Genomic DNA, 27,804 nt, shown 5'->3' with positions numbered 1-27,804 from the left:
GGCTTGCAGGATCTCAGTCCCGGGACCAGGGATTGAACCTGGGCCACGGCAGTGAAAGCGCCAAATCCTAACCACTAGACCACCAGGGAACTCTCACAGAGATAGTTTTGGGGCTTTTCTCTCTGCCAGGCCCTGCAAGAAGCATTTACATCTATCACGTCATTTAATGCTTAAATGCGGCGAGCGGGGGCTACTCTTCATTGCGGTGCGCGGGTTTCTCACTGTGGTGGCTTCTCTTGTTGCAGAGCACGGGCTCTTGGCGCGCGGGCTTCAGTGGTTGTAGCACGCAGGCTCAGTAGTTGTAGCTCACAGGCTCTAGAGCGCAGGCTCAGTAGTTGTGGCGCACAGGCTTAGTTGCTCCGCGGCACGTGGGATCTTCCTGGACCAGGGATCAAACTCGTGTCCCCTGCGTTGGCAGGTGGATTCTTAACCACTGTGCCACCAGGGAGGTCCCTGTCATCCCCTTTTATATATGAAAAATGGCTCAGAGAAATTCAGTAACTTGTATGGAACACTCAGCTGGCAGATGCTGAGCTGGGATTCAAAGATGTACTTGACTCCAGAGACTCTGATCCTAACCACCGCCCTCTTCCGCTCCACAGGCCACTCTCCTCATCCCTCCCACCTTTCCCCCACTCTTCTCCCAGTGGTTTGTCACAGAGAACTTGTCTGCTCCATCCTCAGAAGAAAACTCAGGAGAAAGTCTGACTCAGGCCCATAGTGCTCCTTATAAACCAAGCACCCCACGCCTGGCCCTGTACTCCTGCTTCCCAGGACAGCTCTGCACCCCAGGATGGGCTTCCTTCCCCAAGAGAAAGGAGACACACACACACACACACACACACAAAACACCAACCAACACCCGGATGGGCTCAACCAGCCCCAGTCTGATCCCTGCAAATCCCCTGCCTCCATCCCAGCCCAGCTCCTGCAGAGACAAGACAACCTGACAACAGCCTGTCACCTCTTTAATGAACCCAGAGCTGAGGAAGACTCCAGACAGCTGGTAGCCAGCCTCCTTAGAGGAGGAAATGAAGGCCCAGAGAGGGGCAGTGGCTGGCCCAATGTCACACGGCACTAAACTTTGTCTCCTGGGACTTGTCCCCTTAGCTCCTGGCTGGGCAGGGCTGAGTTGGGCTGCAGAGCTGGTGGGAAGAAGTGAGGGTTGGATGGGGCCTAGAGGCCCCTTCCTCTCCAGAGAGAGAAAGGTTAGCTCCTAGGACCAGGGAATAGAATGGCTGGGCCCTGCAGTGCCAGCAGGGATAGTAGCTCTCATTCTAGATAGGGAGAGAGGAAGTGCCTGTCACTGGAGCCCACGGCCAGTTCCTGGCGACATGGATCCCCAGTGTCCTTCCCACGCCAGCCCCTCGATTCCCTCGGAAGGATCCAGAGGTACAGAGCGGGCTGAGCTGAGCCTCTCCCATGCCCACACCCACTGCGCCCCTGTGCCTTGGACCCATCAGTGCTCCCAGGACGGAAGACCAGACATTTTGCTTTTACCAAGTCCCTTCCTAAAAGTCATAGAGCTTAGACTCTGGCCTGGGCCCTACAGAGGCTGCTGGCAGAGGGACCCCCACTCTGCAGCCCCTTGCAGGGAGAGAAGAGGGGGAAGACAAAGAGGCCCACCCATCCCCCAACACGCCTGCTCTTCAGCCAGGCCTGGCCTCCAGGGACTTTAGAACATCCCACCCACCCAAGGGAAGGGTTCTACCCTGGTTGCTCCAAGCCTCCGGCAGGGCCCAAGCAGCCCTGGAGTGGGATGGGGTTGGGAGGAGCGAGGGGGGGTGGTGGTGGTCACCCAGCTGTGAGGCCCACATCCTTCCAGCTTGGAGCCTGTGGAGGAGAATGGGGATCAGACGGTGGAGACTGGGTCTGCAGTCAGACCCCAAGCAGCCCCTGGCCAGGCCAGGCTGACTAGCCCCTCCCTCATCACAAACACTAGGCCCCTGGCTCTGAGAGAAGGGGGCATTTTTCAGAGATGACATCAGGTCTTAAAGTTTTATGTTTCCTGCCAACCTCAGCCTGGAGAGCAGAGTCCCCAGGGCCCACAGGCCTGGCGGGGCAGGTAGCAGCGCCGATGCAGATAGCGCACCACTGGCCTTGGACTCTCACGGCAGTCCACCCACAGGCCGCGAGGGTGACGTCCAGTGGTCTGCTCACCTGAGGACACAGCCCTGCCTGGTCACTGTAGGACAGATGCAAGAGGAGAGAAGATACCAAGCTGCCAAGTCCCCAAACACACCTCAGAGCCTTTGCTCATGCCGTCCCCTCTGTCAGTTCCCACGCCCTACGTGCTCCACGCCATCTGGCGAGTGCTTCCATATCCTTCAAGTATCTTGTCCAATGTCCCCTCCCTCCCTGCACCTCTACAGTGTTCTGTCCATCCTTCCATTAGAGCCCTGATCCCTGGCACAGTGTTTATTTTTATTGATTGATTGATTTGATTTGATTTTTGCACAGCGCTTAAAACCACCTTGCTTTCACACTCCCTCTGGCCTCCCTGTCCGGCAAGATCCCCAACCCCTGGAGGACTCAGACCAGGTCCCACCTCACTCTGGCAGAAAGAAATGAATCCACCACAAAGGGGTCATAAGACCTGTCCCGTTAAGGATCTACGGTGGGGCTTAGCTGAAGGTAGGGAGGCTGAAGGCTGAGTGAGATGCAGGGAGCCGCAAGTGGGGGGAGGGAGGGAAGGGCTATGGAGAGGTGAGGGCACCGTAGTGAAGGAAGCACAGTGGGGGCCTCCTTGGCAGCCTGGGTGGAGAGCAGGAGGTGCTGAGCTTCCAGGGAGGGTGTGATCTAGCTGCCACTTGTGCTTTTTTTTTTTTTTTTAATATATCTTCTTTTTTTTTTTGGCCATACGGGGAGGCTTGTGGGATATTAGCTCCCGGACCAGGGCTCTATCGACCCAGGCCCACAGCAGTGAAAGCACCGAGTCCTAACCACTGGACCGCCAGGGAATTCCCCAGACAGTCGTGATTCAATGAGTGAGTCAGTAAAGGAATGAATGAGGGATCCAAAGAGAGGAGGGTGATGTGGGAGAACCAAATTTACCTTCTACAGTGAACTTTCTCTGGCAGCAGGAAGGGGTGGACACAGAGACAGATGCCCACACACACTACTCCCCACCCAGCCACCACTTGGAGTTTCATAGGCTGAGATGGGCTGAAGGCAGCACACTGGGCCCAGAAGGGACCAGGGGACTGGGTCACTGCTCCTCTACCCTGGGAGGGGGCTGACTGGATGCCCCGGGCCCAGGGCCAAGCTTCCTGGCTGCTGACTCAGGCCCCGCTGGCCAGCTCAGCATTCCTGCCCTCCCCACTGAATTGGGGCTATTGAAGCTCTTTGTAGGGGGGTTAGGCCACTGGTCACGCCCCCAACCAGAGCCTTCGCTGGGCTGAGGCTCTGCTCTTGGAGGGGGGCGCACAGGCCCTGAGGGGGTCAGTCTGACAGTGCTCTGGCCACCAGCTGCTACTCTGGGGGTGTCTGGGACCGAGGACAATCCTGGGTAAGCTGGCTAGGCTGGCATCAGAGAGGGGAGCCCAGGGAAAGGGAATTGCCCTGACCCTTAGGACAGAAGACCCTGGGATGGTGACCCTGCTCATGACCCCCGGCTTGGGGAGGGGTCTGTCTCTTTGCATAGGCCACAGTGTGTAGGTGGGGTGCTGCAGGGGCTCTGTGGGTTGTCCTGCCAGCCCCATCAGACTGGAGCGTCCCTAAGGCAGAGTGGTTTCCCCATCAGACTGAGGCCATCACAGGGTATAGGCTGGGTCTCCCCCATAAGATAGGGACAGGGGTGGTTTGAAGCGTTGCCTATCAGACCCAGAGTTCCCCATGCCCGGTCTTTGTCCTCCTTAGTGTTTAACTTGGGAATCCTATCTGGAGAACAGCCTCAGCCTGTGCTGGTGGGTCCCAGCAAAGCCAGGGACTAGCTGACCCCAGAAGAACCAACGCTTCTCTAGATAAAGCGCCTCCACCCCGTCCCACCTCCTCCCCTCCTTTTTCCCCAAAGCCAGGATCTTCCCCCCCAAGCCCTGGCTGCATGGGCCTACACCTGTCAGATGTGCTTTTTCAGGTATGGGGGAGAGCCGGGAGCCATGAAGCCAGTGAGGGCTGTCACTCTTTGGTGGGTGCTACTGCTGGTGTCCAGGCTGGGGGCCACCAGGAAGGAATCCCTAGAAGAGGGCTCCTTCTACTATGGAACCTTCCCACTTGGTATGTCCACTCCTCCGTTGGTCTGTCCGTCTGTCTATTTGTCTGTCAGATTGCCTACCTTGGCTGACTTGTCAAGGAGTTTGGTGTTTCAGCTTCCTTACAGGTAGGATGGGGAAAATAACTCCATGTAGTTGTTCTGAAATAAAAGAAGTTCCTAACAGAATTTTTTTAAAGTTACTGTATAGATAGTAAATGCAAATCAGAGCTAAAATGGTACAGATGAATGCTTTTAACGTATTGTGTCTCCCCCCCTCCCCCCGCCCTACCACACATGCTCCCACTCCTAGGGAGACAGGGCAGGCTGCTGGGGAGGGGGATTGCCTTGTGGCCTGGGAGGCACAGCCCAGGGTCCCAGTACTGGGTGGGGAGTGGGAGGGGACTCAGAGCCCAGCTTGGGGTCTCCATTTGCAGGCTTCACCTGGGGCGTGGGCAGTTCCGCCTTCCAGACTGAGGGTGCCTGGGACCAGGACGGGAAAGGGCCCAGCATCTGGGACACCTTCACGCACAGTAGGAAAGGGAATGTGCTTGGGGAGGAGACTGCAGACGTGGCCTGTAACGGCTACTACAAGGTCCAGGTGAGTGATGGGTGTGCTTGTGTGTGTATGATTGAGCATCACCTAGGGAGAGTTGGGAGGTGACAGACATATTGGGGGAACCCGAGTGACAATGTCAACCAAGTGCTCTGCTAAACATCCCCAGTCCCAGTGCAGCCAAGCGGGGAGGGGTCGGTGGTGACTGGGGCTTGGGGAGGGAGTGCCAGGATGTGGGAAGGTGGATGAAGGAGGAAAGGAAAGTTGGGCCCCACCTGAGCCAGTGCCTTAGTCTAAGCGATGGGCAGCTGAAGGGCTGAGGCCATGACCCCAGGGCCTACAGGCCACAGTAGCCTGAACCCCTGGTCCCTGCATGGGAATGGGCCCCCTGTGGGAAGAGCGGGACCAGCTCATCCTCTGTCCCTTTGCTCAGCACCCACTTTCCTCTCTGGATTGGGGATCCATCACCCTGATGGATTTCTCAAAGCATCCTCATATCCTGCATTTTACTTGACTCCTGGCATAGCCCCAGGCGTAAGCGGGGGCAGGTGGCGTCACACCTGTTGCGTAGATGAAGAGTACGTACAGGAGGGGCCTTAGTGGGGTCCGGCTGACCCTGCCCCGCACCCACCACCTCTGTCTGCACAGGAGGACGTCGCTCTGCTGAGGGAGCTGCACGTCAGCCACTACCGGTTCTCCCTGTCCTGGCCCCGGCTCCTGCCCACGGGTGTGCGAGGTGAGCTAAGGCCACACTGCCCCAGCCCAGGAGTGGCCCCTTTTGGCCGCGCTGGCTTTGTGGGGACACCAGAGAGTCCTGGGCGGCGAGAACAGCCCATGAGCACAGTTTCCCCAGCAGCAGCTCTCACGGGTTCTGCAGGTAGCTGGGCTCCCAGCAGTAGCTATTCCACCATCTGAGACCCGAGTGCTGGTGGGCTGAGGGCGCCTTCAGGGCTACAGAAAGCTCCAGGGCCCAGGAATAGTGCACTTCAGAAGGTCAAGGCCAAGGTCCTTTCTCATCAAGTCCCCCCTTTTATTTCGCCTTCAGCTGACGGGGTGAACAAGAAGGGAATCCAATTCTACAGTGACTTCATTGACACCCTTCTGAACAGCAACATCACCCCCATCGTGACCCTGCACCACTGGGATCTCCCACAGGTGAGGCTGCGCAGGCTCAGAGGCCCAAGGGGAGCTCAGCTCAGCAGGAGGGAGCCTGATCTGGGCACTTGGGGTTGCCAAGGTGGAGGTAAAGGCTGGGGTCTGGGCTCTGGCTCGGGACAGGAAGATGGCAGGGAGTGAAGAAGAAACCTCCCAACTTACCCACGGCGGAGAGGTCCCACTGGTTTAACTGATGTTTGTAATAAGTGGTAAGCGCAGATTTTGATGTTTTCCAAAACATTTGGCCTGGAAACGACAACTCAGACTATAAAGAAAGAAGCATCTTTTGAGTAAGAGTTGATGGAATAATGAGCAAGTTTGTTTAGCCTTTTCTCCCCCAGGTTGTTAGAACTGTATGTGCTCATATACGAGCGCCCCCTCCCAAGCGATTTCCATAAAGCCTCAACATGCTTAAGAACCTCACAGTTAGACATCACTATTCAGTTTTTTTCATTCGTTCAACAAGGCTCTGTGGTATCACGGCCCAGCTGGCAGAGGAGCCGCTTATGTACCTCTCTGTGACACAGGGTGGTGGGAGGTCAGAGGACAAGACACTGGCTTCAGGGAGGTGATGGGGAGAAGATGGAGTACTATCCATGCTTTAGAGGGTGGGGCACCTGCTTCTCTCTCCACCCCTCTGTTTGCAGCTGCTCCAGGTCAACTATGGCGGGTGGCAGAACGTGAGCACAGCCAACTACTTCAGTGATTACGCCAGCCTATGCTTCGAGGCCTTTGGGGACCGGGTGAAGCACTGGGTCACTTTCAGTGACCCTCGGGTAAGGAAGGCCCCCCTCCAGGTGGGAAAACCCACTTTCCAGGCAGGAGTGTACCCTGTCATTTCTCACGGGTCCTGTGGTCCCCACTTGCCATCCCTGCAGACAATGGCAGAAAAAGGCTACGAGACGGGCCACCACGCACCTGGACTGAAGCTCCATGGCACGGGCCTATACAAGGCGGCACATCACGTCATTAAGGTGAAGTGGGTCCTTCTGGGAGTGAAGGCTGGGTTCAAGGTGGAAGGGTGAGTCCCAGTGACAGCTGAGCCCACCCCAGGGCCCGAGTCTGAGCCCAGTCGTCTGCCACCTCACCTTAACATGGTCCCCTTCCCTTCCATGAGGATCTATGAGGTAGTGTCCTGCCATCCAGGACTCTGCTGGACACTGCAGCCCAGATGACAGCGTGACTGCTCCCTATAGCGCTTGCAATCTAGCCAAGGGGCTGGAGCACATGCATGTGAAAACTGTCACCTACAGGTCTAAACTCTTTTGTGAGGAATGGTGACAGGAGGAAGTGGGGGGATGACAGTGAGCTAGGGGCTAGCATCTTCAGTGACCGAGCAGAAGTAACTGGAGGTTGGTGAATGACAGCAGCAGGAAGGGGTTAGGAGTGCTTGTCTGATAGCATGGACTTCAAAGGACCTGGAGTTTTTGAAGGAGGAAAGAGAAGTAGTTTGGAAGCAGCAACAAAGAGCAAGACAGGCACTCTCCTAAGGTGTGTGGGGTGTGAGGGGAAAAAATGGCGTCTGCTGGAAAGAGCTGCCGTGGCTGCGGTCTTTAGGGGCAGTCAGGCTCAGTTAGGGCAGAAATTGAGGGGGACATTGAGAGGAGATAACGACGGGCGAATTACAAGGCTATTGGAAAGGCTTGAGAAGCAGCGGGGGGGTTGGTCACATTCCAGGACATATATGAGGGTCCAGGTGATGATGACTGGGGAACAGGGGTGTGAGGCATGATGGCCCCAATGGACTCTCAACAGAAGGTGGACAATCTGATCAGGCGGGCAGGCAGGGGATCACTGGGGACATACCAGACCCTCAAATTCATGTCAGCAAGAGAACTTTCTCATCTTTCCCTATTTGGCTTAGGGTTTCTTAAACTGTGACTATTTAAAGGGCAGGGCTCTGAATATATCAGTGGGTCCCTGGGAGAGAACATGGAGAGAAGGCAGGTTGGCACATTTTGGATTCTGTTTCTCAAGACTGTTCCAGATGCTTGGTATTATATTTTCCTAACTTCCTGAGCACCTATGCTGAAAGCACTGCCTAGTTACTACAGAGGACAACCAGGAACGAAACAAGACACATTAGCAAAAATCTTAGAAACAATAAATAACACAGTGTGGTGGCTTATGTGTTTATGCCAGATTTAGAGCAAGTTTCCTCCACAGCACAAAGAAAATGGAGGTCAGAGGAAGGGAGACTATGGATTAGGCTAATCAAGGCTGGACTCATGAAAAGCATAGGACTTAAAATGATCTCTAGGGCTTCCCTGGTGGCGCAGTGGTTGAGAGTCCGCCTGCCGATGCAGGGGACACGGGTTCGTGCCCTGGTCCGGGAGGATCCCACGTGCCGCAGAGCGGCTGGGCCCGTGAGCCGTGGCCGCTAAGCCTGCGCGTCCGGAGCCTGTGCTCCGCAATGGGAGAGGCCACAACAGGGAGAGGCCCGCGTACCGCAAAAAAAAAAAAAAAAAAAAAAAAAAAATGATCTCTAGAGTTAGGAAGGAGAGAAAGGCCACCCTGGGTTGAAAGGGAGGAGAGAAATGAATGAGGCAGGCATCTCCGATGGGCTCCTTTCTCTTCCAGGCCCATGCCCAAGCCTGGCACTCCTACAACAACACATGGCGCAGCAAGCAGCAAGGTGAGCCCCGCCACCATGTGCGCTGAGAACAGACGGGTGACCAGAGGAGCAATGTCACTGCGTGCCACCCCCTTTTCTCTCTCTTCTTATAAGGTCTGGTGGGGATTTCATTAAACTGCGACTGGGGGGAACCTGTGGACATTAGTAACCCCAAGGACATAGAGGCTGCCGAGAGATACCTACAGTTCTGCCTGGGCTGGTTTGCCAACCCCATTTACGCCGGTGACTACCCACAAGTCATGAAGGACCATATCGGTGAGCCACGTCACGTTTTTAAGACTCCAGATACCACAGCAACGGTATTGAGCTCAAGTGAAATGACCAAAAGGCAGGGGGATAGAAGAACACACTGGGTTGGTTTGGGCGAGGCACTCGAGGGATAAGCCAGCTCCCAAAGAATTTAGAACTGATTATTCAAACTGGGAGGGTGGGGGACATCCAAACAAATTCCTAGACCCGGAAATTGAGAATTTCAGAATCCAGGGGAAAAAACTTAGTAATTCTCTATGCTGCTCTCTTTTGTGTTCTGTTCTCCTGTCTCCTCCCCACTCCACTCCATCCAACTGCAGTGAAGTAGGAGTGAGAAGTCAAAGACACAGTCATGGGTGGAGTCAGTCCTATTGCTGGTTCTTTCTGCCACTTGAGAAATACTTTCCAAGCTCTAGTTTCCACAGTGTCAGAGAATAAAGACAGAGCTCACAAGGCTGTATTAATTTCGATGCTTTTAACTGCCACATAACAGAAAACTCCAAATAAAATGGCTTGAAAAGTAGGAGATTTATCATCTCACCTGAAATCCAGAAAAGGATAATCCCCAGCTAATTAATCCAGCCCTCAGGGTTGTCTTTGAGAACCCAGACTCAGTCCATCTTTCCACTCTGGCACTTTTAGCTAGCTCATCAGCCACTCCCCAAGGCCACAAGATGGCTGTAGCAGCTCCAGGCATCACCTTTACACATCAACACCCTGAGGCAGAAAAAAAGGGAACAGTACTATCATATCTGTTTTTAAGAACAAGGAAAATCTTCCCAGGAAACAGCATCTACTCCCAGCTGACTTCCCGCTGTGCCTCAAGGGACAGAATTGTCAAATGCCCCAAGGTGCCCTAGACCACCAGGGCTAGAGAGCCTCAGAGCCTGGGGAGGGGTCAAGACTCCCAGAAAGGATGTGGCCCTTTGGAAGGGGATGAGAAAAGAGGGCATGGAAGAAGACAGGCAGGGGTCTATTGGGTAGGCAACCAGCAGTGTCTGGCTCTAGGAATCTAAACATATAACTGTGATTCAGAGGTATCAGCCCACACCTCCCTAAAAAAGACAAGGATGACAGTGAAATAGGCTATATCTCATACATCAAGGCTATTTTAGATGTTTGACTAAGAACGTTTCAACATTTCAACATTTCAAAAATTTCCCTTTCTAAAGCACCATTTATCAAGACTTGTCTGGAATAGGAGGCAGCAAGTTCTAATTCCAACTCTGCCACTAACCAGTGAGTGATTCTGAGCAAGGTGCTTCACCTCGTCCTGTCTCAGTCTTATCACCTAAAAATGAAGGGATTAGACAAAATAATCTCTAAAAATCTTTTGACGATAACCAGTTCTGTGATATGTTCTGTACACATACTCAAAATCTTGAGAATGATTTCCTCAAGATGCGTAAGGAAAAAGCCCTCACAATGGGACAATGCCCATATGGAACATTCCTGCAGACACACCCCATCATTCACATGCTGTTTGCTCTCTTGGGACCCTCAGAGGCCACTGCAGGCGCTACAAGATTGTACTAAAAAGCCAAATTGATTACCTATCATAGAACAATTCTTGGGCTTAAAGCCAATAATCCCAGACCCCACCAACTCCAACTCTATGATAATTCAAGTGGGAACAGGGCTCAATTTTTCCCTTATACAATGTGGAAAGAAGGATCCTTTAAGTAGTTTTTTCTTTTTCTTTTCTTTTTCTTTTGTTTCAGCATTATTAAGTATAACTGACAAATAAGACAATTAGTATTTTCTTTAGTAGTGAAAGCATTCTGCCTGAAATCTCATTCACAAATTACTTCCAGGCATCTCAGAAGCAGCCCTTCATTCACAATAAATATATGAAGAAAGGTAATTCTAGACGAGTGCTGTCCAATAGAACTTTTGGTGATCATGGAAATGTTCTCCATGTCCCCTATCTGTGCTGTTCAATATGACAGTCTGTAGCCATTTGTGTCTATTCAAATTCAAATTAAACAAAATTAAAAATTCAATCCTTCAGTGTGCCTGAGTTGAAGCTGCAGTCACATTAGCCATATTCCAGTAGCCACATATGCTGAGTGGCTATTGTAGTAGACACTACAGTGACAATTCCTGTGGTTTTTCTCAAGTTACTACATGTAACTGAAAGTAATAACATGCTAATAATTTAAAGGAATTTAATAATGCAATCTTTTCACTCATTTAATCTAAGCCAGCAGTCTCTTTGGAAACATTTTTATGGCTACATTTTAGATCAACTCATAAAAATGTTACTTCTCTTTATACATTGATTTAAAACTTTTTTTGCATAGATTATACAAGGACATGTTTCACATGTTTTGAAGTACAAAAAAGTGAAAAAAGTTAAGCTTCCTTCCCTCCCCCACCCACTGCTCCTATCCTCCCCAGAAGGAAGTACACTTCCAGAGATGCATTGTGCACGTGTGCGCAAGAACACTGCTGCTCGGTATGTGTATATACTTGCATGTACTGTATGTATGCAACACTCTGCATCTTTGTTTCACTTGAGCATCCATCTTGGCGCTCGTCCTTGTCGTGTATGAAGCACTGCCTTATTCATTCTCATGGCTGCATAATGTGGTACTGATGGATATCCCATCATGTTTTTAACCAGTCTCTCCTGACAGACCTTCAGGGTGCTTCTAATCTTTTGCTACTCGATCTGTAATGAAGATCCTTGTACATACATCCTTTTACATGAGTAAAGTGTAGGATAAGCAGATTTAGAATTGGTCGGTGAAAGGACACACACTTTTACAATTTTGAAAGATAGGACATTGCCCAACACAGAGGTGATGTTAGCTTACACTACAACAAGGCCTGAACGTGACCGTGTCTCTCCGCACGCTACCACTGGCCTCCTCCAGTTCCCTTCCCAGAGGCAAGCAAAATTACCAATTTTTGATGTAAGGAATAACCTAGTTCTTTTTTCCAGATAGCTACACAATTGTCCACACACGTTACTGAGTAATCTGTAAAAATATTACTTTTAAGCAACATAAACTTAAAAATTTTTGGCTAGCATTCAAATGTCAAAATTCCAGTTTGAAAGGCTAAGGTCATAATTTCCACACAGATGAATTCCAAAGCCCAGGATCTGGATAACAGCTTTCATGTCAACATGCCAGTATCATCATGGTACATGACAAGAGAATGATTGTGAGAAAATAAAACTTGGTTAAATTCTATTTTCTTCTCTCATTAGGAAGAAAGAGTGCAGAGCAAGGCCTGGATATGTCGAGGTTACCGGTGTTCTCACTCCAGGAAAAGAGCTACATTAAAGGCACATCTGATTTCTTGGGATTAGGTCATTTTACGACTCGGTACATCACAGAAAGGAACTACCCCTCTCGCCAGGGGCCCAGCTACCAGAACGATCGTGACCTAGTTGAACTGGTTGACCCAAACTGGCCTGATCTGGGGTCTAAATGGCTACATTCCGTGCCATGGGGATTTAGGAGGCTTCTCAACTTTGCTCAGGTGATTATTACATTAAGCTAAAGGACATTTTTTACCTGAATTCATGTTCTTATAGTATAAGCTCAGGTGCCTACATTTTAAAGTTAATTAAAAAACCCAGTTACTTATACTTCAGAAGCTACTCGATATAGGCCTTAAAGAAAGACTAAAAAAGAAAGAAAGAAAGAAAACAACAAGAAAGACTAATGTGGACTTCTCTAGTGGTCCAGTGGTTAAGACTCGGTGCTTCCATCGCAAGGGGCACGGGTTTGATCCCTGGTTAGGGAAGTAAGATCCTGCATGCCGCACAGCATGGCCAAAAAAAAAAAAAATGATGAATGCCTACTATGAATAATCATATATATAGATCATATACATTGTTGTTATACATTATATAAATTATATTCATGTAATATAATATGCACATATTTCATATGACTATATATGTATATATATAATATACATATTTATATATAAAACTTTAAAATTCTTATCTCATATTTAGTTATTTTGGTGCTCTTCTCACCTGTACTGGAATATGTGGGAAAGAACAAGACCTGAAGCATATTTTCTCTAAAATGATGCTTTGTCAAGAAATATATTCTTCTATATGAACTTGCCTCCTGCCTACACTCATCTCTAAATAAACATGTTAAGTGGCATCTACTAAACGCTAAACACACCCAATTAGAATATGGCAGCTTTCAATATGTGTTCCCATGATTCGTTTCAGACTCAATACGGCAATCCACCCATATATGTGACAGAAAATGGAGCATCTCAAAAACTACACTGTACCCAATTATGTGATGAGTGGAGAATTCAATACCTTAAAGGATACACAAATGAAATGCTAAAAGGTGAGATACAAACGGTCTTCACATATCTTTCTATTTAACTTGGGCAAAATCTGATAATACACGATTGACTAAAACGTGTTTCTAAATCTCATAGATGAAAACATTTAAGATTATCTTCGCAATACTATTTTTCCAAGAAAATGAAATATATTAAAAATGGAATGTCTTTGCAGCTATCAAAGATGGTGCTAATATAAAAGGGTATACTTCCTGGTCTCTGTTGGATAAGTTTGAATGGGAGAGAGGATACTCAGATAGATATGGATTCTACTATGTCGATTTCAACAAGAAAAATAGGCCGCGCTATCCAAAGGCTTCAGTTGAATATTACAAGAAGATTATCACTGCCAATGGGTTTCCCAATCCTCAAGAGGTAGGAATAATTATCAGTGTTACTCATTCTGGATTTTAGAAGAGCTAGGTAGCTGGGGTGTAGAGTTTGGCAAGTGGGCCCATTGTTTCTTTCCCTTTCACCACCTCTCTGCTTGTTTGCTTAGAATGGGGTAAGGACACTGTAAAATGCAATCCTAGCACACAGAGCATTAAGGGCAGACTAGGGTTATGCAGGAGTCCTGTTTACTTTAGGTTATGACAGTCAACAGAAACTGTGATTTAAATGTTATCCTAAATGTTGTATCTTAATGCAAACAAATACTACCTATTCTTCAACATACAAGAAAAGTTAAGTAAATTGAATATATAATGACCGTATAATCTTCACTTCTTTTCCCACCAAATTGTACAGTGATGCAAATGCACTGGTTCCAAAATGAGATTAAAAGTAATAATTTAAAAAATCCTTTAAAACCTCCCATTTTCAATAACCTACGAATTTTTCTGTCAGCTCTCTATTCTGTATGCTGCTGCACCTAATGGCAGGGAATATAAGTTGTAATTTAGAGTGTCTTAATTAAAAAAAAAACTCATTTGTTTATCCACATTCTTTAGAGTGAGCCTAGTGGGACTATAAATAGAAGCAGTGACTGATAACTATCAGGTATTCACTAGTTTTGCATTACTAGAAAAGACAGTAATTGCATTATTAGAAAAAGATAGCTAGATTATAAGCTTAAGAATAAAAACTGTTCTTTGGCTCCCTCACAATGATGCACATAGGCATTCAATAACTATTAACTGATTTAAACTACGAGCAGATTAAAAAAATATATTTCTTACCCCATATTATTCCAAACATGATTTCAAACAGCAAAAAACTAGTTTAAGACAACTTATCAAGTGGGTTTTTATTAGGTGGAAAGTTGGTACCTCAAAGCCTTGGAAACTTGCTCTATCAACAACCAGATGCTTGCTGCAGGTGAGTTTAATTCTTTGATAATTAAACCATGTAATTACGTATGCAATGGTATTACCAAAATCTCAAAATGTGGACCCACCTTAAGTCAATCTTCCAAAATCACATGATTAGAAATGGACTTTCCTTTACTTTGAAGCAATGTCAAATTTCTATCAGCACTTAAAATGTTTTAAAAATCTACCATGGGCTTCCCTGGTGGCGCAGTGGTTGAGAGTCCGCCTGCCGATGCAGGGGACACGGGTTCGTGCCCCGGTCCAGGAAGATCCCACATGCCGCGGAGTGGCTGCACCCGTGAGCCATGGCTGCTGAGCCTGCGCGTCCAGAGCCTGTGTTCCGCAACGGGAGAGGCCACAACAGTGAGAGGCCCATGTACCAAAAAAAAAAAAAAAAAAAAAAAAATCTACCATGAAAAAGAAATATCTACTCTAGTTTGATTCTGAATCATACTGTAAATTTATAAATCTACTATTTATAAATTTATCTACTCTAGTTCGATTCTGAATCATACTGTAAATTTATAAATCTACTATTGTGTTATAGTGGGCTTTGTTGGAAGGAGGGAGAAATTCAACCATTATACCAAATGGAATGAAGAAAAATCAAACACTCTAGATATTATATTCACTCATTCAGCAAGTAATTATGAAGCAGTCACTATTGACTCAAGGGTGTTTTAAGCCCTGGGGACATAGCAATAAACAACAAGGTCCCTGCTCTCACAGAAGGCATTTCTAATGCAACAGGATCTAAAAGGATCAGAGATGTAGAATAACCAGGATGTAACCATGCATCAAGAAATGCCAACGCATATCATTTGTTTCTTTGAATTTTGTCTTTCTCTCTATATAAGGGCAACCAGAGAAATACACTTCCTGTTTTAATGAATTCATCTTCCATGTGGTATCAGAGGTGGAAAATGCTAGACCAAATCCTACCAATTCAACTATTTTTACAGGCCAATATACCACTGTCCCCTCCCACCTCATCTAAATAATCAGGCAAATATTAAAGATGTATATTCCATTAAACTAAAATAAACTTAATGTAGAGACATGATGTAGAATTTACTGTTGAGCCCATGAGCTCCATGAGAATTGGGCCTGTGCCTTATTTATCTCGGTAACCAAGGGTGCCTGGCACAAAACTTAAAAGCAGGTATTTCGTAAATGTCCACTACAACGTTAATGCACTTGAAATATGCTTATCATTTAACTCTTAAAGACTGTTTAGCTGTGTTAAGAATGACCATGAAAATTTTCAATTCAGAAATTCCTATACCTCTTAAGATATACAATAAACATTTTTGAAAGGATGCAAATGTTTTCCAAGGAATTTTCTTTCCTAAATCCCCCCAAAGAGAATTATAGAAACTGAGGAATATGGCTGCTAATATTCTGAGTAAGCACTAGCACTGACATACGTTTAGACTTTATTACAGTACCCATGGAAGAACCAAATTTAAGCATTCTTAATCCATATTTTCTGAAATATCTTACAAAGCCCTCACATAATTTTTTTATAACATTTAATTTACCAGGTTCTCTTTTATAGCAAATGAGAATAATTAGCAGTGTGATGATGCCATTTTCCAAGTTTATCCAGACAACTGAAGCTTTCAGGATGAAGCTGCATTCGCCAAAATGACCACATTCTCATCTGCCATGTTGCTCTCTCCCCCTCCGCAGAGCCTTTTCTAAGTTACATGCAGATCATGACGGAGATCATGGTACCTACAGTCTGCATCCTCTGTATACTAATCGCTGCAGTTCTCCTGATGCTTCTGCTGAGGAGCCTGAGCTGAGACAGGGTCATCCATTTTGTAGCTGCATCTTTCACAGAGAACCTTCAGGATCTTCTTCAGGATCTTCCTCCTTTTGCTCCTTCGAAGGTTTACATACATCTGTTTTCAGGTTCTGTGATAATTACCTTCCCACCACCTCTCTCTCTCTTTTTTTGGCTTGAGCTGGGATTGAAGAATTAGAAAATAAAAATACGCGTAAATGAAATAAAAATCACCTGTAATCTCACCCCTCTCAAAGTCAATGTTAATATTTTGCTGTATACTATGCATTGATTTTCATTTTGCAAAAAGGGATCACAGTGCACAAACTGTTTTGTAACTTATCTCATTTTAAAATCTGTCTGGAAATATTATTTTAATGTAGAAATGATTGCCACATTAGCACTGCCCTACACATGACAGACAAAATCAATCCGTTAGATATAACAGTCCTTTCAGACTGTAAATCCTATCAGGCAACCATGAAAAAGCATTAGGTGGGTACCAAGTAAATGAGCATATATATTTTTCTAAAAGAAATATTCTTATGCTAAATATCCTTTACTCAATGAAATACCTCAAAGAAATATTATATATTGATTATTTAATTTATATATCTTCTATGTAACTAAATATTCTGTTTTTTCTAAGTCCATTTTATTCTTAACTATGCTAAAATGCTAAAATTAATATCCATCTATTTGGGTACAAAACACGGCTTAAGAGAAAGAATGATGTTAGGCATTTTATCCATTATCTGATTCTACTTAATGCTGTTTGTGAAACACAAAAACAGTAAGATCGTAGAAAAGGCTATTCCATTAATTCTTTTGGTTAATACTACCTCAAGTTAAACATTTTAAAAAGGGTATTTACATCTGGGACTTAGTCCTACAATTGGGCTGGTTACAACTGTTTTTAACAAAACTTTGCTTTCAGTGTCAAATTGGCATGCCCGTTTAAGGTTTTTCTCTTCCATCAATGGTTTTGAGACCAAACTCTCCTTCTACTATATATACAGATTTCAAATGCAAAGACATTACCACTCAAAAATTTTTTTTTCCATTTCTCCGGTTTTAGGATTAAATTGTCAGTTGACTACAGAAGGTAGAAAGGAAATTAAAGATTTGCACTGCTCAGTAACAGCTGGTAAGCCTTTTATGTGATTACTAATAATCCATAACCCAAATGTATTAAATCAGCATTTATGTTGTAGAAAGAAAAAAAGAAAAAAGTAAGGTATTTAAGACATTATAAAGTATTTGCAGAGAACAAAAAGTGAACATACCACCTTACAGAGGGCCCCATCAGCACACTTCACTTGAAATGCACCTGGCTGCAGGTAACCATGTTAGTAAAGGATATCCTTTCTTCCAGGCTACCGTTTAATGTTAATTCAGAAAAATCTATAACCAGAGAGAGAGATCAGAATTGAATTCATCAACAATTCATTGAACTGTTTTTCTGCTAAGTTACTGCTGAATTTTACAACAATCAAGAGGTAGTCTGAATGATGTGTCTTCTACTTTAAAAGAACTTGTTAGACAAAAATCAGCAAAGACAATTCCTTTTAATAGTCAACCCTCTTGATGCATTGAAAATATGACTAAACAAACTAAAGTAGATTTTTAAAAATTATATATTCGGGGGGAATTCCCCAGCAGTCCAGGGGTTAGGACTCCACACTTCCACTGCTGGGGGCCCAGGTTGGATCCCTGGTCCAGGGAACTAAAATCCCACAGGCTGCACAGTGCAGCCCCCCCCCCACAAAAATTATATATTTTTAATTTGGTAAGCTACTGCTTTATTTTTTAATGCCTCCTCCACTACAGTTAAATATAACTGTCTTCTTCCAATTGTAATATATATTTCAGAAAACATTTTCTACTTAGGATTTATAGTCTTAGGGCTAGACACATCCATTTTTTTCTCCTGAAGATTGTTGTATTTCAAAATCAAATGATACAATTAACATTTAGATGAGATCATGTCCACTTCCTTGTGGGTCAACATTTTGGTTTCCATATTCCCACCACTACCAGCAATCATTTGCCGAGCACCCACTGGGTGAGCAGCACTCTACTGGACACTGTTTTTCTCCCCCATTAACTCCAAGTCATTATTCTCTTTTCCCAGGGCAGCTAAAAGTACACTTTTCTCTCTTCAGTCTTCCTGCTTTTGATGTCAACTGTTTTACTCAAGAGCATCATACCGTTAGGTATCTTGAAAAGCTAGTATTTGACCTAAGTGCTCAGTCCAATGAAATAGAAAGTCTAATTTTGTAAATGCCTATGATCTTTGGCCAAAAATAAATGATTATTGGACTTTAATATCTACAACTGAGGCTTTGTTTGAATAATCTATGACTTTTACAAATGAAGTCCTCCTTTAACAGTGGGTCTTGGTTTGGGCCAAAGGTCACTGAATAATTTCTAGACAAACACATCAAGAATACATAATGGGTAGAAGAGGTTATGAAGTTCAAGTCAAAATGGAGTGTGAGTGTGTTTCCAAGCACGTAAATATATGATTTCATAAAAATTCCTTATTTTCATAAAAAGAGTCACTGGAGCAATACATTAGCAAATAGTTTTAACTCTAACATTCAAAATAACTTTCATTCTTTTTTGAAGCAACCTGCATTAAAAAGACTCTAAAAAAACAAAAAAGTCTCTAGAAGATAGTTCCGTATACTTCACTTATTCAGCATCATTGGAAAAGGTGTTTAATCTTGTATTAATCTCCTAACAGGTTTAATCTTAATGTAATAAAATTTATTTTAAAATGGCATTTTTGAAAAATGTATCACATTTATTCATGTCTTTTAAACTTTTAAAATCATAACACACATGTCTTTAAGAAAAAAAACCTGAAACAACAAATATAGATAAAATAAAATGTTTAAACTGGTGGTCTTCAACCTTCGTTGCACAATGAAATCACTTGGAGAACTTTAAAAATTCTGATGTCCAGGCTCTACCTCCAGCGATTCTGATTCACTTGGTCTGGGTATTAGGACTTTAAAGGCTCCCCAGATGCTTCTAATGATCAAAGCTGAGACCCACCCCTGCCCTCATCATTCCACACCTCAGGGTTGAGCTTTAGTTGTCTCCTTTCAGAGGTTTTTCTATGCCCAGGCCCATGGTTTTGCTACTGTAAACAATACTGCAATTAGTGATCTGGTCCACAGGCCTTTTTGCACATGTCTGGTTATATATGTGGAATAGATTCCTATTAATGGAACTGGTGGTCCAAAGAATGTATTCTTTAAAATTCTGGTGAATATCACCCTCCACAAAAGCCATACAACTTTACACTCCATCCAGCAGTGCGTGAGTTTCCCCCAAATCCCGGCCAGCACTGTGACACCAAACATGTTGATCTCTGCTAATCTGACAGGTGAAAGATGGTATCTACAGAATATAAATTTGCATTCCTCTTATTATAGGTGGGGTTGATCACCTTTTGCTTTTAAGATGACATTTAAATTTCCTTTTTGGTAAACGGTTCATATTACTTGCCCATTTTTTTCTACTGAGTTATTAATACTTTTCTTACAGATCTGAAAGTTCTTTATATACTAGAGAATGTAGCCCCTTTTCTGAACATGAGCTGCAAATTTCTTTTCCTAGTTTATTATTTGTTTGTTGCTTCACCTCTGGTATTTTTTGCCACGCAGAAAATTTTTTATTTTTATACAGTTCATTTTCAATCTTTTATAGGCTCCAGCTTTTATATCACACTTAGAAAAGATAGCATGATCTTAACTGATGGTTCTCAGGAACATTTGATTTCTTTAGGACTTTTACAGTTCAGCCATATGAATAGAGAAGTTCCCATTATGCCTGAATCAAAATATACTCGGGGGGGAGAATAAACAATTTCTGGAAATAATTTTGCAAAATATCAATCACTACAATAGGACTATCTGTATTCCCAGCTTTCAAATACCCTTGAATTCTGTCTTAAAACTATCAGATTTTATTTTGGATAATCCTTGCAATATTTGAATCAGCCATTTAAGACTTATACAAATAAGAGATGACAGCCCCACACAATCCATGTGCATAAAGATAACAGTCTTATAGGTACTTACCGAAGGAGATATAATTAACTGGTGGGTCAGCTAATTATACTAGGGGCAAAAAGACATTCTTTGACACACATAATCTTTGATACAATACTAGAAATCTCAACCCTTATTCCTACCACAGAGAAGGTACTAGAGCAGAAATATCATCACTGTTTTAAATGGTGCAGAAAAGTGTGAAGTATGAGCTGGCATTTCCATTTTATAACCTATTTTCACACCTACGTCCCTATTGCTTGGTGTCTTTTAATAAAATTTCCTCTAGCTGGATAATGAGAAAAAGCACTCTTTCATGTTTTTTTTTCCCCCCAGAATAAATAGGTTTATACCTAGAGTTCAGGAAAATTATTTAAAACTAGGCGCAAGAGCTCTAATAATAATCTCTACTAGTAAACTTAGTTTATTTTCTTTTGGAATAATTTACGTGAATAGACTACAAACCATCTCTACCAGGTCTGTGAAAATTCAGATGATCTACAGGTGGGCTGTCACTCAGTTGCCAAACTGTCTTCACCTTCTTTTGACCACTGTTTATTTCCACTCTCCATTTCTGTGGCTTCTCACTAAGGAAAGAAAAAAAAGCAAAGAGAAAAAACCAATCCAATTCCTTCTTTCTATAGTCACATAGTGAAGTCCTTCTGTGGTAAGCACTGAGGAAGAAGAGGTGGAGAGGTCACATTCCTACCCTCAAGAAGCACAGTCAAAAGAGGGAGAGAAACAAGAATGTAAATGATAACAAATTGGTGCAGCCACTATGGAAAACAATATGGAGGTTCCTTAAAAAATACTAAAAATAGAACTACCATATGATCCAGCAATCCCACTCCTGGGCATATTTACAGAAAAGACGAAAACTCTAATTCAAAAAGATACATGCACCCCAATGTTCACAGCAGCACTATTTACAATAGCCAAGACATGGAAGCAACCTAAATGTCCATTGACAGGTAATGGATAAAGATGTGGTGTGCCTATATATATATGCATACATATACATACATATACATATATATGTGTATATATACACATACACACACACACACACACACACACACACACACAATGGAATACTACTCAGCCATAACAGTATGGGCACAGTATGTATCACTGATGATAGATGATACTGACATATCTCTCAGATACCCTGGGCCAGGGTTCTGGATTCCTTGACCTAGAGAATAGGATTCAGCGAGGCAGAACTTTGAGCCCATGTGACTACAGAATTTGCTGATGACATAATTTTACACAATAAGAGTAGGAAATTTTATCTCTCTTTTCAGTAGTTTAACATTGTTTCATACTGTGTACATAAGTGTTCACTCACCCAGTTAAAAACACTGGGTAAACCAAATTTTTATATAGACTACCCTTGCCATATGTTGCTTTTCTCCCCCTTAAAATATACAGTTTAAATCCTTAAAAATTCATGCATAGTACTTTGACATACCTGGGGTCTGTCTGTCTGTTCTTCTCTCATCCACAAGGGCTAAACAAACCTACCAGAGCTTGAATGTGACTTATTTTAGGGATCAACCCAGGGAAGGGAAAGCCCTTGGGATTTTTTTCTTTTTAAACTATTCACCAGTTAGGTAAATTAGTTCACTAAGGTAAAAAGCATTCAGAGATACAAAGATAGGAAGCTAAAGTAAATATAACACTGTGCCACTTGGGGCTCTGAAATTGGATTGGATGAACTGAGTAAAGAAAACAACAGATGACCTAGGCTTGAGATCCCTCATTTCTCATGCACAGTTCCTGGTCTCCCTCGAGACTCCTTTCCTAAAATAACCAAGTGCTGATGTCATTGGGTCATTTACTTACAAGTTCACAGCTTTTAGGAAAAAACAGGGAGTTGGGAAACACCTACTTTTTGAATTAGATATAAATCTTGAAAGTTTTGAAGTATTGTCAGCTCTTAAATCAGATGGAACCACAAACCATAAGTATTCTCTCCTGTTGAGCAAGACCAGTAAGTTAGAATAGAATAATTTAACAATTCCATAGTTTTCTCCCTTTCTTCTCCTCCTCATGAAATCAAGAGTGATGAGAAACGGCTCCTTCAAATATCTCTAAAGGTATTGTATTGTACCTCTTTCCCCTCCAAGCAGCCCTCTTTATGCATTTTTGCTCAGGCAAACAAGGACATAGAGTATTGGCAGAAACATGGAGTGCTTTTGTACAGGCCATCTTGTACATAAATGTGTAATTAATTTATTTAATTTTCCCATTTGTGTCACATTAAAGCTTTGTACAGTGTTTTAAGTTCTGTTTTAAAATTATTGTATTTTATTTTTATAATCTAGTAATAAAATATTCATTCTGTGTGCAAAAAAAAAGAATGAAATAATGCCATTTGCAGCAACATGGATGGACCTAGAGATTATCATACTGAGTGAATTAAGTCAGACAGAGAAAGGCAAATATTATATGATATCACTTAAATGTGGAATATAAAAAATAATACAAATGAATTTATTTACGAAACAGAGTCACAGACATAGAAAACAAACTTATATGGTTACCAAAGGAGAAAGGGGTGTGGAGGGATAAATTAGGTGTATGGGATTAACAGATACACACCATTATATATAAAAGAGATAAACAACAAGGATTTACTATATAGCACAGGGAACTATATTCAATATCTTGTTAATAACCTATAATGAAAAAGAACCTGAAAAAAAAAATAGTATGTATAACTGAATCACTTTGTTGTATACCTGAAACTAATACAATATGGTAAATCAACTTTATTTCAATAAAAATTAAATAAACAATAACAACTCAATTTTGAAAAATGTTGTAATAGAGAAATATCAGACATGGGAGGGGACAATACACGAGGGGTAATTTAACTCAGATTGGGATTGTAGAGTTGGAAAAGAATCCTCAGATATTGTGGTCTTTGAGCTGAGCTTATAATGAAATTAGAAGGAGGAGTTAGTTAAGCGGACAAAATCCAGGATGAAAGAAGGACACAGGCGTAGGCACTGTCAGGTAAGCGTGTGTGGTGTCTGAGGAAATGCAGTTACATAGGGTCTCTGACTCAAAAGGAGAGTGGGAAGGCGTGGTGGCACGTGAACCAGAAAGGCACAGCAGCCGGGAACAGAAGGTCTCACAGACCACACTGAGGTGATGGAACACTGTCCTAAAGGTAAGGGAGCCATTTAAACAGAAGGAAGTCATGATGGGATCAGATTTTAGAAAGATCACTTTGGCGGTCACAGAGAAGGAAGTTAATGGAGGCAGATAGAGCAGCTAGGAAAAACGATTTTACTGCACTCAGCCCAGGTATGAGATGAGCAGATATGAAATAGATGGCGAAGATGTAGAGAAAGGAACAGATTCAAGAGCTTCCAAGGAGGTCAGGACTTGGAAACCATTTCAAGGAGGAAGGAAGTGACAGCAATAAGTGGAAGATAAGTCCTAGGTTTCTGTTTTGGGCATTAGGTGGAGATTAATGATGGCCACTTGAGAGGTCATATGGGAAGAGGAAACGTGTTAGGAAGGGGAGTGAAGAGTTGGGATTTAGAGTCTGAACTACCTACAGGACGTTAAAGTTGAGAATTCATGTCTAACAGACACCTAGAAACATGGGTGTGAAGCTCAGGAGAAGCTGCAGATATGGGTTATGAATTATCATTAGCCCAGAGGAATTGAAGATTGGGGTGTGAATGAAATCACCCAGGGAAGACAGGAAGTAAGAAAAGAGGGCAGAGGGTAGAGTTCTGGTGGAAACTCACATATGAATGAGGCAGAGGGAGAAGAATTTGAAGAGGTCCATTCTCAGTCTTGGAGGTGGGCCAGAGAGGTAGAGTTAAAATTAAGACAGAATGTTATGCCATGAAAACAAAGGAAGGGGATGGGTTCAAGAAAGCAATAGTATTAAATGCCACAGAGCCTTACAAGTGCTTACGGAAGGAGAAAGAATTAGTGGGCTAGCTAATTACACAAGGAGCCAAAACACTCTTCTCCTGGAAAGTGTCCTCTGGATTTGCCAATTAGAAGGCCACTGGCAACTTCTGCTAAACAATTTCAGGGGAGTGATGAGGTTTGGCTAAGAGGGAACTATATAGAGGGAGGGTATAAATGGAGTGGCTTCAGTGTGAGAGAAATTTCAAGTCTATTATATGCTGAGAGAAGAGTCAGTGGAGACCATGATTTGAGGCAACCTCGGTGTCCCGCATGGATGGCCGATCTATCGTCTTAGCCTCAGCTCCATACCTCCGCAATCCCCAATCCCAGATCCTTCTCTCACTCCCACAGCCATACCTCTGACTTCGCTGTCATTACCCCGATCATGTTCTTCCCAACCTGTCACTTCCCTTCTGGCTAAAGTTTCTGCCCTGTTCTGTGAAGAAATTACAAATTGAGAGAAAAATGAAAGTAGAGGACCAACAGTCTAAAGAGAACAGACCACAGGTCTGGGAGAAGGAAGAGGGAGGACTCTATCAGACTATGTTCAGGGGATGGGAATCAGATGATTACGGTTTCAGAGGTGAAGCAACATGAGGTCCCCATGGAGCAGACACTGAAATTGCCTAGAATCATGGCTGGACTTGAAGTATAATTTAATTATTAAATTGCTTACTTTTGATATAAGTCTTTTATAGCAGTTGGTCTGACTGGCAGCTGAAAAATGTGTTGCTCATCGAGAGGATTTTGTTCATAAAATTTTATGCAGGATCTAAGAAAAAAAAAGAAAATAGAATTGCTTTTGGAAAAAAATGCCACTTGGAGATAAAGGCTTTCTGTTAGTCTAAAGCTCATAAAGGAAACATTAAACCCCCATCCCAACAACACTTAGGTTATTAATTTTTTTTTGAAAGAAAATTTCACTTCAAAAAAATTAGTAGTGGACATATTTCTCATAAATATAAAATATATTTATGTTGAGCTCAAGTAGAGGTGTAACTGGGAAGAAAGAGATATCAGAAAAACAAAAAGGCAAAAGAGAGACAAAGATATAGTCTCCATTGTTTTCCAAGTATGGAGAATTAAACAGTTAACTCACATATACTACTGATCTTTAATGGAAAAAAACCAAAAACCAAAAAAATCCAGTAACAATTTCAAACTTTTCCCTTTACAAGTAAGTCAAATTCTAATTTTGGAAAAGGAAATGGTACATTTCCTTCCACAGGGAAAAATAAACCCAGTTCTTCCACTGGATGGTTCACTTATTTCCAGTTTGAAGCCTCAAAAAATACATGTAAGACACCAGCGATCCATGTGTAAGGATTATTCCAAACTGTTTTTAGTCAAACTGATTGACAAACTCTCTAAAATTTCAGCAACACTATTGACAGAGGTCTGATAATAAAATTCGATTCCATTCAGTTACCATATAGATGGTTGGCAATGATTAGCTTGACCCAAATTTATAAGGATATAAAGAAAAGAGAAGGAACTAATATTTATTAAGCACCTCAAGGGTCAAGTACTTTATATACATTACACCATTTTTACAGATGAAAAACAAGATGTAGTGAAAGGAAACTTCCTTAGAAAGGAAGTACTAGGGCTTCCCTGGTGGCGCAGTGGTTGAGAGTCCGCCTGCCGATGCAGGGGATACGGGTTCGTGCCCCGGTCCGGGAGGATCCCACATGCCGCGGAGCGGCTGGGCCCGTGAGCCATGGCCGCTGAGCCTGTGCGTCTGGAGCCTGTGTTCCGCAACGGGAGAGGCCACAACAGTGAGAGGCCCGCGTACCGCAAAAAAAAAAAAAAAAAAAAAAAAAAAAAAAAAGGAAGTACTAGATCCAAGTGTCCAACCTGATTCCTCCTGAATCCAAAGCCTTTCCTTCTCATGGCAGTGACTTAGATAGAACCTTTCTGTTACTGTGAAGACAGGGTACACAGATTCTATCCTAACTGATAGTAAAAAAAGGCAGTTACTTTGGCTGCAACTATTTCAGAAGAGAGTACATTTTTATGTAAGTAAACAACAGAAACACTTACTGTGTTAAAGAAAAGAGGAGTTCATGTTGAGGTTTAATGAAAAGCATGCAACTGACTACTATTTCGAGAATATGGTGGAGTTTTTGAACACGATGAACCTGCTCTTGTGTATCTACTGATGCAGAAATGAAATATTCCTGGAATGAAAAAAAGGACAAGGAAAATAGGGAGTCAAAGAACAAGAGGAATCTCTGGAAAGAATTAACCGTGTCTACTAAACCTCAGTGTGGATGCCTGATTAATAGGGAGGGAAAAAAGAAGACAGGAGGCAGCTAGATAGCCTTCCTCCTTTCAATACTATTCCTCAAACTAAACTCCAAGTCTCCACTGAGAATGTTCTAAGCAAACCATTATACATATTCTCTGGTAAAGGCAAATCACAGAACTGCTTCACCAAGGAGGTCCAAGTAGGTAGCTAGTACCCCCCATCAAACCCTCCAGATGGAAAGAATGGCAAATCCACAAGATAATTCTTAACTTCAACAAACTTGCTAGGTTGATGAGAGTACTCATGTCTAAAAATAGATAATAAACCTGAAGTAGCAAGAAATTAAGCAAGTGTAGTGATAAGCTTCCACTAACATATATTACTAGTAACCTGGTATGAGGTTTTGGAAAAGAAAGTTGGCAATGTTACGTCAAGCCATCATAATATGCTCAGATCTATTTCTGAGACCCAATCCTAAGGAAATAATCCATGGTAAATACAGTGGGTGGAATTCTACAATGACCCCCAAGATTCTCACCCCCTGGAATACATGTCTTGTATAATCCATTCTCCCTGAGCGAGGCCAGAATCTATAAATATGGTGGGTTGTTACTCCCATGATTAGGTTACTGATTGACTTTGTTTGTTTGTTTATCTATCTATCTATCTATCTATTTATTTATTTTTGCGGTATGCGGGCCTCTCACTGTTGTGGCCTTTCCCATTGTGGAGCACAGGCTCCGGATGCGCAAGCTCAGTGGCCATGGCTCACGGGCCCAGCCGCTCTGCGGCATGTGGGATCTTCCCGGACCGGGGCACGAACCTGTGTCCCCTGCATCGGCAGGCAGACTCTCAACCACTGCGCCACCAGGGAAGCTCTTGACTTTGAATTAATCAAAAGGGAGAGCATCGCCTGGTCATTACTATGACCTAGTCAGTGAGCTCTTGAAGCATTAGAGATGCTCTCCTGCTGGCTTTGAAGAAACAAACTGCCACGTTGTGGAGAAGGCCACGTGGTAAGAACCCACAAGTAACCTCTAGGACCTGAGGCCAGTACTGGGCCAACAGCTAGCAAGAAAATGGGGACCTTCATCAAAGGGCCACAAGTAAATGAATTCTGCCAACAATAAGCGAGGGAACTTGAAAGTGGATCTTTCCCTCATCAAGCCTCCAGATGACACCTTGATTTCAGCCTTGTGAAACCCTGAGCAGAGGACGCAGGTAAAATGTGCCCAACTTCCAACTCCTGGAAACTGTGAGATAATCCATTTGTGTTCATTTAAGCTTCTAAATTTTGTTAGGTGGCGACTGAAAACTAATACAGTAAGTGAAAAGTTA

General features: G+C 43.6%; 2 protein-coding genes across 7 annotated transcripts in view; one reads left to right on the top strand and one right to left on the bottom strand.

Annotated features, from left to right (window-relative positions):
• The first annotated feature begins 3,161 nt into the window (after nucleotides 1–3,161).
• On the top strand, nucleotides 3,162–16,457 carry LCTL (lactase like). 3 transcript variants are annotated; one of them, XM_067751494.1, is made up of 14 exons: nucleotides 3,162–3,508; nucleotides 4,062–4,215; nucleotides 4,627–4,790; nucleotides 5,394–5,481; nucleotides 5,791–5,900; nucleotides 6,548–6,676; nucleotides 6,779–6,874; nucleotides 8,481–8,535; nucleotides 8,629–8,790; nucleotides 12,002–12,276; nucleotides 12,989–13,115; nucleotides 13,289–13,488; nucleotides 14,367–14,430; nucleotides 16,116–16,457. In XM_067751494.1, exons 2-14 carry the CDS (start codon nucleotides 4,062–4,064, stop codon nucleotides 16,229–16,231), a joined length of 1,740 nt encoding a protein of 579 aa, XP_067607595.1. In that variant the 5' UTR covers nucleotides 3,162–3,508; the 3' UTR covers nucleotides 16,232–16,457. The 3 variants fall into 3 exon arrangements, with proteins under 3 accessions (XP_067607595.1, XP_067607587.1, XP_067607601.1); XM_067751486.1 differs by having other exon boundaries at nucleotides 4,013–4,215; XM_067751500.1 differs by having other exon boundaries at nucleotides 3,163–3,508; nucleotides 4,076–4,215.
• Nucleotides 10,939–27,804, bottom strand: part of ZWILCH (zwilch kinetochore protein) — a 44,433-nt gene continuing 27,567 nt past the window's right edge. For 3 of the 4 annotated variants that reach the window (XM_067751445.1, XM_067751463.1, XM_067751473.1), the window contains 5 exons: nucleotides 26,259–26,395; nucleotides 24,892–24,987; nucleotides 20,742–20,863; nucleotides 17,499–17,616; nucleotides 10,939–16,393 (listed from right to left, as the gene is read on the bottom strand). In XM_067751445.1, coding sequence (XP_067607546.1) covers nucleotides 17,528–17,616; nucleotides 20,742–20,863; nucleotides 24,892–24,987; nucleotides 26,259–26,395 — 444 coding nt within the window. In that variant the 3' untranslated portion in view covers nucleotides 10,939–16,393; nucleotides 17,499–17,527. The remainder of the gene's footprint in view (nucleotides 16,394–17,498; nucleotides 17,617–20,741; nucleotides 20,864–24,891; nucleotides 24,988–26,258; nucleotides 26,396–27,804) is intronic. The other variant, XM_067751456.1, reaches the window with a different exon arrangement.

The sequence above is a fragment of the Pseudorca crassidens genome, chromosome 1, assembly GCF_039906515.1.
Source record: "Pseudorca crassidens isolate mPseCra1 chromosome 1, mPseCra1.hap1, whole genome shotgun sequence".
Classification (NCBI taxonomy): Eukaryota; Metazoa; Chordata; class Mammalia; order Artiodactyla; family Delphinidae; genus Pseudorca; species Pseudorca crassidens.
This window is presented reverse-complemented; position numbering and strand designations above follow the sequence as displayed.

Coding starts and splice junctions, on each gene's coding strand:
- LCTL (XM_067751494.1), top strand. CDS start 4,062: ATGTGCTTTTTCAGGTATGGGGGAGAGCCGGGAGCCATGAAGCCAGTG. Junction 4,791..5,393: donor ACGGCTACTACAAGGTCCAG/GTGAGTGATGGG, acceptor CTGTCTGCACAG/GAGGACGTCGCTCTGCTGAG. Junction 8,791..12,001: donor AGTCATGAAGGACCATATCG/GTGAGCCACGTC, acceptor TTCTCTCATTAG/GAAGAAAGAGTGCAGAGCAA.